Source organism: Centropristis striata, chromosome 19 (genome assembly GCF_030273125.1).
Source record: "Centropristis striata isolate RG_2023a ecotype Rhode Island chromosome 19, C.striata_1.0, whole genome shotgun sequence".
NCBI lineage: Eukaryota > Metazoa > Chordata > Actinopteri > Perciformes > Serranidae > Centropristis > Centropristis striata.
Genome location: NC_081535.1, coordinates 13,819,836 through 13,829,396, shown reverse-complemented (window position 1 = coordinate 13,829,396; position 9,561 = coordinate 13,819,836). Strand labels below are relative to the sequence as shown.

At 37.0% G+C, this 9,561-nt stretch overlaps 3 protein-coding genes across 3 annotated transcripts; 2 read left to right on the top strand and 1 right to left on the bottom strand.

Moving 5' to 3' along the window:
* Positions 1-1,061: 1,061 nt before the first annotated feature.
* Positions 1,062-4,206, top strand: gal3st1b (galactose-3-O-sulfotransferase 1b). The gene is made up of 3 exons (XM_059358592.1): positions 1,062-1,124; positions 2,306-2,448; positions 3,054-4,206. The coding sequence occupies exons 1-3, from the start codon at positions 1,101-1,103 to the stop codon at positions 4,204-4,206; spliced, it is 1,320 nt and encodes a 439-aa protein (XP_059214575.1). The 5' UTR covers positions 1,062-1,100.
* Positions 4,207-5,739: 1,533 nt separating this feature from the next.
* On the bottom strand, positions 5,740-6,542 carry LOC131991969 (cytochrome b-c1 complex subunit 9). Its single transcript, XM_059357283.1, has 2 exons — positions 6,402-6,542; positions 5,740-6,216 (listed from the first exon to the last, which is right to left on the bottom strand). Exons 1-2 carry the CDS (start codon positions 6,540-6,542, stop codon positions 6,166-6,168), a joined length of 192 nt encoding a protein of 63 aa, XP_059213266.1. The 3' UTR covers positions 5,740-6,165.
* Positions 6,543-6,564: 22 nt separating this feature from the next.
* Positions 6,565-9,236, top strand: zmat5 (zinc finger, matrin-type 5). Its single transcript, XM_059357990.1, has 6 exons — positions 6,565-6,712; positions 7,747-7,920; positions 8,217-8,279; positions 8,387-8,467; positions 8,733-8,841; positions 8,949-9,236. Exons 2-6 carry the CDS (start codon positions 7,794-7,796, stop codon positions 9,097-9,099), a joined length of 531 nt encoding a protein of 176 aa, XP_059213973.1. The 5' UTR covers positions 6,565-6,712; positions 7,747-7,793; the 3' UTR covers positions 9,100-9,236.
* The last annotated feature ends 325 nt before the right edge of the window (positions 9,237-9,561 follow it).

The window sequence follows — 9,561 nt, the reverse complement described above, 5'->3', positions numbered from 1 at the left end:
TGGAATTAGAAATTAAACAACACTGTCCTGCATTTATGTAAAAAAAAAAAATCAGTTTGTGAGGGAAGATCTTTGAAAACTTGCTGACATAATATTTTAAGACATTCTGTTGCTGTGTTAAGGTTATACACTACTACTGTAGGCAGCCTTTACTACAGCAACCCACACTGGACAGTAACCCTAACCTTCTCTCGTAGTGACGTAAATCTATTTGTCTTCAATGATTTATTCACTGACATCAACAACAACGACCATTGCCACATACGAGCTTTTGGGCTCCCTGCACTAAATGGATGTGACCGAGTAAATCAGATGATTCAGCCAAAGTCAACAGCAGCTGTGGCAGCACCTGAGTCCAGGTATCTGGAGACTAATGAAAAACACAACACAGCTGTGTTGAGACTAAGCAGACCCCACTGGGTATTCTCTGTACAGCTGCTTTGTGCAGCTATTATTTTCATTGGTATGACAACTTTATTATGGCCGAAAATGTGTAATACAATAAAGTGCATGTATTGCTGTGTCTATCATTGTACATTTAATATGTGTTATTTCAAATCCTGCATTTGGTATTTATTTCAAGTTCTGTACACATGATAACTAAATGTTATGGCCTCATACATTCTAAATAGTCCAGTATATTAATACCAAGTCTTCCACCACATGCTACCACAACAATGCAAAAAATGCATGAGACCCAGTCTAAGAACCACTGACGTGCAGTCACACACCCATCTTGAAAAATAGGACGTGAAAAAAAAAAAAAGTTCTCTTATAACTGGACTAACACGTTCCCATAGCAAAAAAAGATGTTAATCAGTTCATATCTGCATTATCTGATCTGCTGCTGTGGTTAAAAGTTCAAATGTAGCCAAAGACCTCCTGGATTAAGTGTTGTTGGAAATGTTGTCATCACTGTACATAAACATTGGAACAGTTATGTAGCGTTACTTAAGCATTTGTGGGAAATACTGTCATTTGGTTACACCTGTTAAAACAGTTATGTAGAGCTGTGGCATTCAACAGTAGCCTGTTTTACAACCAATTCAGCTGCTGTGGGAGGAGAATTTACATCTGACTTGTTTCTGTCCTCATAGCCAATGAGATATGACTTCAGGGAATGTGTTCAGCGTTCTGAACAAGAGAGGATTTCTTTGTGGAGACTCCTCACACTGACACTGCTAATGCAATTATCTGCAGGTAAATAAAGCTCTTTTATATTTTTTCCATGTGATATATCTTTCTGTTGTTTACAATGTAATTTATACCCTTGGTGTTTTGGTTGTCAAAATATTTATTCTTATTCTTATTTTTAGGATAATTGAGCCACAGATCTGATATTTCAACTATTTATTATTTTGTTTTCTTCAATTTCTTGTTAATTTTAATGCCTGGTACAACTAAAGCTACGTTTGTTTGGAAAAAAAAAAAATGATAACAACAAAAATAAGTCATAAGAGTTTAATTTAAGAGCTGATATCTAGCCATTTTCCAAGGTTTTCTTGATAATAACCAAAATAATTATCAAGAAAACCATGGGAAATGGCTAGATATCAGCTCTTAAATTAAACTCTTATGAGCTATTTTTGTTGTTATCATTTTTTTTTTTTTCCAAACAAATGTACCGTTAGTTGTACCAGGCATTAACATGAACAATAAACTGAAGAAAACAAGGGTGGTCTAATATTTTCTTCAATGACTGTATATGAGTATTCTTACTAACCTTTCGGATGTGACATGAAGAGTAAGCGTCTGTCCTGTATCCATGGTAGAAACCTTTTATAATATTTAACCATGTTCACAATGAGAACTGTGCTGTTAAAAGATGCTTGCACCTAAACTTTTGAGTATCTCCTTTTATCTCTATTGTTTACTGCTGCTGCGAAAGGAATTTAAGCACCATCAACATGTTTCAAGTGTAAACATGTGGGCTCTGTGTTTTATTTGACAGAAACAATGATTCAGCAGTTTTTCCTTGCTTCTCTGTATGATCTTTTACCTGTATGTAATCTTTTATACAATTTATTTCATAGATCTTCTTCTTTTTGAGCAGAAATGGATATCAGGTTACATTGAATTCATGTAAACCAGACACCCTCTGTAAATACATAATAATAATGACTCTGCTGTATTGAGGGATGAGGTGATGGGGTAATTAACTACCCTGTGTGTAAGGATTGCCGCAGGGCATTACAACTGTTTATGAGCTTCTGGTGCTCTTCATTGGTTGTATACAGTGTGTTTTTTAGCCTGTGATGTTTTCCTCAATACGTGTCGTGCATGCTCTCCAATTTTTAATTTTCAGGCTCCTGTTTTGGTGTCAATGATGTCTGGCATCAAAAGAAACAAGTGCACACTTTCAACACGCAGGCTGATTCCCTGGTTTCTACTGACCAACATCATCCTGCTGCTGTACTGCTTCACGAACCCAATACAAGTAAACAACAGGTAAGGATTGATCACTTACATACTACACGGTTGCCCATAAAGTTGAAATAATTTTATCTCCAGACACAATTCTCTGTTAATTGTGGTTTCATTTTCATTGTGATATGTTTGGAAGAGACTTATTTATAAGGTATTGAGAAGATATACACTTTTTCTGTCAATAATAAATCACATTGTCACAATTATTCCATGGTAAGGAGGTAAAAAAATTATTTTATTCCAACTTTATAGGCGACTGTGTATTGTGGGTCAATTTTGAATTGTTTTGACGTTTGACAAAACATCCTTAATACTATTCTTTAGCCTGAACTTTTAATGACTTTTCCTAAAGTGGGCCAAAACGTGCAGAAATTATTATTATTATTTTTTTTTTAAGTTATATTTCTGCACAGGTGCTACCAATTTGTGTACACTGAGTACACTCATTTACTAATGTTAGATAGGATATTAATGCATTTTAATAGGGTTCAAAAGTTAGTATAGACGGGTCATAATTGGCCATGAAGGAATGTACTATTAACAATATGTGAGGGTCAAAAGGAAAGCATTATTCTATTGAGTGAAGTCAGTTGATTTTCTTACCCATTTATATGTTTTATTCATAGGGGCTCCCAACAAGACACATGTCCCAACAATATGAGGAAATCACCGAAGAAAAATGTAAGCATGCTCTCTAAAAGCACAAAGTCAGATAAGTGCTCCCCTACAGTAGACATCATGTTCATGAAAACCCATAAAACAGCAAGCAGCACCATACTCAACATCCTCTTCAGATTTGGGGAAAAGCACAAGCTTAAATTCGCCTTCCCTGACGGGCGCAACGACTTCTTCTACCCGTCGCCTTTCCTGTGCTCCCAGGTGAAGGACTACAGGCCTGGAGACTGCTTCAACATAGTTTGTAACCACATGCGCTTCGACCATGAAGAAGTAGCCAAGCTCCTGCCTCCAGATGCAGCCTACATCACCATCTTACGTGACCCAGTGGATCTCTTTGAGTCGTCTTTCCATTATTATCACAGAGCAGTTCCTCTCACGTGGAGGATCAATGGAGAGAACAAACTGGAAGAGTTTCTAAATGATCCTCTGAGCTTCTACAGCCAGGAGGCTTTCAACTCATTCTACCTTAAAAATCTGCTGTTTTTTGACTTTGGTTTTGACAACAACCTGGAGGCCGATGATCCCCGTGTATTGAGGGGTATTCATAACTTATCGAAACATTTTGATCTGGTTCTGATAGCAGAGTATTTCGAGGAGTCTCTTATCCTGCTTAAAGACACACTGTGTTGGACCATGGAGGACATCCTGTATTTTAAACTCAATGCTCGCAGGAGTTCATCAGTGTCTCGTCTGACCCCTGAGCTGAGAGACAAAGCTTTACAGTGGAACGGGGCTGACTGGAGACTCTATCAGCACTTTAATGCTACCTTCTGGGCCAGAGTAGAGGCGTATGGGAGGGAAAGAATGAAACAAGAGGTAAATGAGCTGAGGAGAAGAAATGCTGAGATGAAGGCCATCTGTGTCCAGGATGGAGGTGCAGTTGAAGCCCAAATGATTCAGGACAGACGATTCCTGCCCTGGCAGCCTGTTGGAGAGTCTTCCATTCTTGGGTACAACATGAAGAAAAATGTTGATCTGAAATTCAGGACGATCTGTGAAAAAATGCTCACACCTGAAATACAATACTTGTCAGAACTGGGTGTGAGCCTGTGGCTTACTAGACTATGGGGTTGGTTTAAAGATGCTGTTTTCAGCATTTGACTTAACATATTTACAACTGAAATATAATACTTTATCTTGCAACACGTGTAGATGATATCTTATTGAAACAAATTGTTTATGCAAACCTTTCAGTTTTCTTCTGAATATTGTATCCATTATGTTAATTCAGCTGAATTCCCCTTTGGCTGCATCAAATGCATTACACTCAGGAATTTTTACCTCTTAAATAGGCCAACAGATGGTTCACAATGTTCTCAGATACCTCCACTAATTATCTGTTGGCTTCTCAAAGTTTGTTGTATCTTTCAACTTTATGCGCTCCATGAAAATGCTTAAACTGTGTTTACAACTTGGGCGTGAACCAGAAGAATCTTCTATGCTGTTGTTGTTAGTAAAGATCTGCAGTTGATACTCGCCTCTCTGGTAAGATTACCATCATCACTGTTGCAGCAATATTGTACAAAACGTATTTGCCTGATCGTCCACTGCGAGCACAAATGTTCACCATCCTGGTTCAGATTTTATATGAGCCAACAGGAATTGAACCAGTGTGAAATCTACCACTATTGAGAAAGCAGTTCTTATAATTGGACAGACAATGCCAGTGTGCCCCCTAGAGGCCTGAGTGCAGTTGTATGCAGTGAATTTGATCAGTAGTGGCCTTTTAATGTGTTTACATAAGGTGTCTTCATCAATGACAGTGATGACGGTTTAACATGACATGAAAAGCAAAACATTTTCTGTATATTTGAAAAAATTTAGACATAAGAAATTGTTTTACCAATACATAGGGTGACAGGTGGCAGCTACTTTTTATAAATTGTTTTACTTTTTACTTTTTATGCTGAGAGCCTTGGATCTTTAGCACTAGGTTATACATAGAGGTTGATTTGAGCTGCATTATTTGCAATATTATGTCAAATCCAAGGCTAAGTTTAACTATTTAATATTTTCATCATATTTGTGGTACATGCTTCGTCTTCAGATTCCATTTAGAGTTAAGATGGTCTCCCTGCACAGTGAAAATATAAGTCACTCTCAGTCTAAACAATAATGGATTATGTATGTACTTCAAGCTAATAAACAATCTGGAGTCCTTGTGTGAATGAGGATTAACATTCGCTTTGACTTGCATATTGATAACATATACTCAAGGAAGTCTTTGCTCCATTGTAAATATGCTTTTTGTACATTCCTGTATTACTTTTATTCTATTACACATATCTTTGGTTTATTTTCCCTGACTTGGTTATGCGGCACTGTGGTCACAGGACTATTCTGGAGACTCTGTGGCTTGTTACATTTACTCTATTTTTACCAACTACTGTCCTTAAATAATTTGCCTTTTTATTCAGGGGATTTTACAGCAACATGTATGTACAGCCTATTTTTTTTTTTAATGCAATACAACTGAATATATATCCCCCATCAAGTGTTACTTGTTCATTTTCTCAGGAAGAACTACTACTCTGCTCACAAAGGTGACAAATTAAGCATGGATTTGTGGTTGAAAAGCCATATTACAACAATTTGAAATGTAAGAGAATACAGTTCACGAATGAAACAATCAGATTTACAAGTAATAAATGCTCATTTAATTTGTATATGAAGCTGTTGTCACACTTTTGAGTGAAGTCAATAAAAGTTAATATATTAATTCACAGTGGAATTAATTTGATAAATGAAAACGTTGAAAGATGTGTACGACATTAACATGTTTAATTTAACCATTTACAATCTGTGAGGAGAACGAAGGCTTTACAAACAATAACAGGAAGGGTAGGACGAGGTGCCAGGAACCAGTGCTCCATCTTCACGGTGGTGTGGACAGTTCATCAGCTCCCACAGGTCCTCTGGTAGCCGCTGCCAGCCTGGGCATGACCTTTGAGCACATTGTCCATGTTGAGTGATGTCTGTTTCAGGTGTGGAGTCCAGGAAGAATGGGTGATGGAAGTGTGACAACAGTTGCACTTTGTCCTTAGGTAACCCCGCGGTGTCTTATTCTTCTTCCTTTTCCTCGTACTTGTGTTGGATATGTTTCCATAGTTTCTAGATAAAATAACACATTTGGTAATGTTACGCATTTCATGTGAACAGAGGCTGTATCAGCTGATAAACTGACATGTATTGCTCGTCTTAGCAGGCAGGCTAGCTTAGCTAAGCTAGCGCCGCTTCGCCCTCTGCTTACAAGGTCAGGATAAAATAACCATTAAATACAAAAGAGACACCCTTACCCCGCGGTTCATTTCCTCAAAAATCGCGTTGCCGCCTTGGTCAAATATTCTTTCAAAGAAGACCGCTCCAACCATGATGGTTATAGCGAAAGTTGACGTCCTCCTGAAGAGCAGATTGTAGACGGTGTTAGCCAGCGCCATGTTGGTGGTTTGACCAAGTGCGCAGGACCGGAAGCTCAGGCGACACGTTTCCGCTCTGAGCAGCTGTTTGCACATTGAAGATTTTTCTTTTTCTTCCCAATTTAGTTAACGTTACAAGCTTCTTCTTTCACCAAAAGATCAGAGAGGAGGACGCCACTGTTTCACTAATGGTACGCTCGCTTTGCTGTTTAAATCCAATATACACAGGGATTCAAAGCAACCAAGGATTGATTTAACGTTATTAAGCATGTAAGCTAACTATCAAGATTTAGCAGTGCTAGCTACAGACAGTAATGTTTGCTTTTCGGGTTATTTGGGTAAGTATTTGCACGAATAAAATACTTCTGTCTGTGCTCAGAAGATTTAAAACAGTTTCAACCTTCAGATTTTGTTAGATTGTACCAGTAAAACAGGAAATCATGCCAAATCATGCCATGCATATTCAAAATAAAAGCACCTCCATAACTGAACCAGTAGATGGCAGCAAAAGAAGGCCACAAGTTCCTTGTCCTTGTTTATGATATTGCTGGTGATCTTGTTGGTTTGTCTGGTTTCCAGTTTTGCCTCCCATGTAATCATTTTTAGTTTGAAACCAAATCTATACAGGAATACATAAGTATATGATGAAAGAGTAAACAGACAGACGAGGCCAGGATTACTTTATATAAATGTAAACAAAACTGGCATGAATGTGAAAGTCTTCAATGACAAAATAGTGCAAAATACTAATCATAATTGGGCATAAATTATATACTTATATACCATCATAGTCCCAAAAACAATCAATTAATCGATTATTGAATTGACAGAAAATTAATTCTAAATAATTTTTATATAAAGCTTCTGTCTCTAGAAGTGAAATTTGGGCTTTGGACTGCTGGACAGATAAAACAAGAAACTATTTGAAAATGTTGGCTTTAGGAAGTATGGTCTGCATTTTTTACTACTTTTTTTTAACGGACTAAACAATTAATCCATTAATCAGGAAAACAATCAACAACATAATTTAAAATTGTACACATATAGTCTGTTTGTGTAAACAGACTTTTTTAGTAGAGACTTTGCCTGGTGTTAATGAATTTTGTGCATAATTACACCTAAACAACAGTCATACAGAAACCATTTCAGTCAGCACAGCTATTCATTCACCACGTGTTGACAGCAGTTATGTAAATGTGTTTCATTTCTGTTTACTGTCTTTCAGCAATTTAAAAGGTGACATCTTGCTTGTTCGAGCCCATAACCTGAACCATGGGGAAGAGATACTACTGTGACTACTGTGACCGGTCCTTTCAGGACAACATGCATAACAGGAAAAAACATCTGAATGGTGTTCAGCACCACAGGGCTAAAAAGGCCTGGTATGACTATTTTAGAGGTGAGACTTGCAGTTGGTCCTTCGACCTCTGAGATGTGGTTGCAATACAAATCTAATTTCATGCTACATTTTTATGACATATGATGTTTTAGTAAAATGTTTGTTTTGAGTTAGACAGTGATGCTATACATTACAATTTACTCTAAGCCCTAGTCTTAAACCTATTTATGAGATGTTGATTAGAGAATTAAGCATGCTTACATTGCATTATGCTGCCTTGACTGCCCATCTGTTTTCTTTATGATGGATGATTATATAAACAACCATGGACAACATTGTCAATTTTGTTTTCACAGACACTTCAGCTATACTGAGTGATGAACAAACAAAGAAACCCTGCAGGAAGTTTCTCCAAAAAGGTAACAGTGTAACTATACATTTATCCAATGAATAGAGGAAATTATATTAAATACCCTGGAGTATTCATTTTTTTCATTGCTGTTCTGTTTTTTCCTTTTTCTTTTAGGATTTTGTGATTTTGGTCCTAACTGCAGGTTTTCTCACATGTCTGAAGAGGATCTGTTTAATTTAGAAAGACAGGCGGAAGGTAAGATGTGTAGTGATGTTTACCATGATATAAAGAACTGAAATTAATACACAGTCACAGTCCCCCAAAGTAATACGCAAAATATTTAATGCACATAGCATTTGCAAATAAAAATAGTATTATACAAATTACTCTTTTAACATTGCACTCACAGATGTCACACATCTTGTTAATATCTCAAATGTAATGCTGCTGAAGGCGGGTCTAAAACAAACAAAAAAATAAAGCAAAAAGCGTTCCCTAAAATATATTCGCTTTGTTTCAGATGAAAGACGTCACAGAGAGGGCTCTGCAGACAGATTGATGCCTGGGCGGAGTATAGAAGACTGGCTCTCCAGAAGGGAAAAGAAGCAAACTGCCCTCGGTAACAAAGGGTATGCACTTTCATTTTTGTTTTAACACTTATTCATACATGGTTAGATTTGCTAATGGTTATTCCTGTTGATTTAGAATTCAACTGTTCCATTATTTATCTCTGCAGAGGTTCTGAAATTAAGGAAGACTGCGAAGAGGGTCAAGAAGAAGAAAGTCACATAGTTCAACAGCTCCTCTCCATCCCAAACCTTCCACCCTCTCTTCTCCCTCCTCCTCCAGGTGGATGGAAAGTCAAAGTGGACTCTGAATGGGGTTGAAAGATATTCACTTTGTTGTTCAAATTCCTGTGGACATTGGTAGATGGAGGACTTGTACAGAATACATTTGTTATGTGTCATGTTTATATTTGAAAGCTTGTTAGTTTAAAATAAAGTTTTATGTTGATTCTTAAAAACCTGTTTCCTTTTCTCTCCTTAAATTAAAAAAAAGAACACTGTATATGCCATACAGTATAGCTCATACAAAATAAAACCTTTTAATTTATTAATTTAAGATGGCAAGTTTCTTGTGTGGAATACAGAATACAACAGTAGAAGAACATATTTAAAGAACAGTATGGTTAATCTGAGATTAGTGATTTCCAAACAGTCCCATGCATAATAATCTTCATAATTGACATTTTGGCAGTGTGTTGTTGATTGCTGCACCAATCTGAAATAGAGTGCCTGTACTGTGAGACTCCTCTAAGGAGTTACATCTGATGTCATGTGGTCCCCGAG

Excerpts from the sequence above, each read along its gene's own strand:
- zmat5 (XM_059357990.1), top strand. The coding sequence starts at position 7,794 with ATGGGGAAGAGATACTACTGTGACTACTGTGACCGGTCCTTTCAGGAC. Across the intron at positions 8,280-8,386 it reads CAGGAAGTTTCTCCAAAAAG|GATTTTGTGATTTTGGTCCT; the intron begins GTAACAGTGTAA and ends TTTTTCTTTTAG. Across the intron at positions 8,468-8,732 it reads TTTAGAAAGACAGGCGGAAG|ATGAAAGACGTCACAGAGAG; the intron begins GTAAGATGTGTA and ends GCTTTGTTTCAG.
- LOC131991969 (XM_059357283.1), bottom strand. The coding sequence starts at position 6,542 with ATGGCGCTGGCTAACACCGTCTACAATCTGCTCTTCAGGAGGACGTCA. Across the intron at positions 6,217-6,401 it reads TTGAGGAAATGAACCGCGGG|AAACTATGGAAACATATCCA; the intron begins GTAAGGGTGTCT and ends TATTTTATCTAG.
- gal3st1b (XM_059358592.1), top strand. The coding sequence starts at position 1,101 with ATGAGATATGACTTCAGGGAATGT. Across the intron at positions 1,125-2,305 it reads GATATGACTTCAGGGAATGT|GCTCCTGTTTTGGTGTCAAT; the intron begins GTTCAGCGTTCT and ends TTTAATTTTCAG. Across the intron at positions 2,449-3,053 it reads CCAATACAAGTAAACAACAG|GGGCTCCCAACAAGACACAT; the intron begins GTAAGGATTGAT and ends TTTTATTCATAG.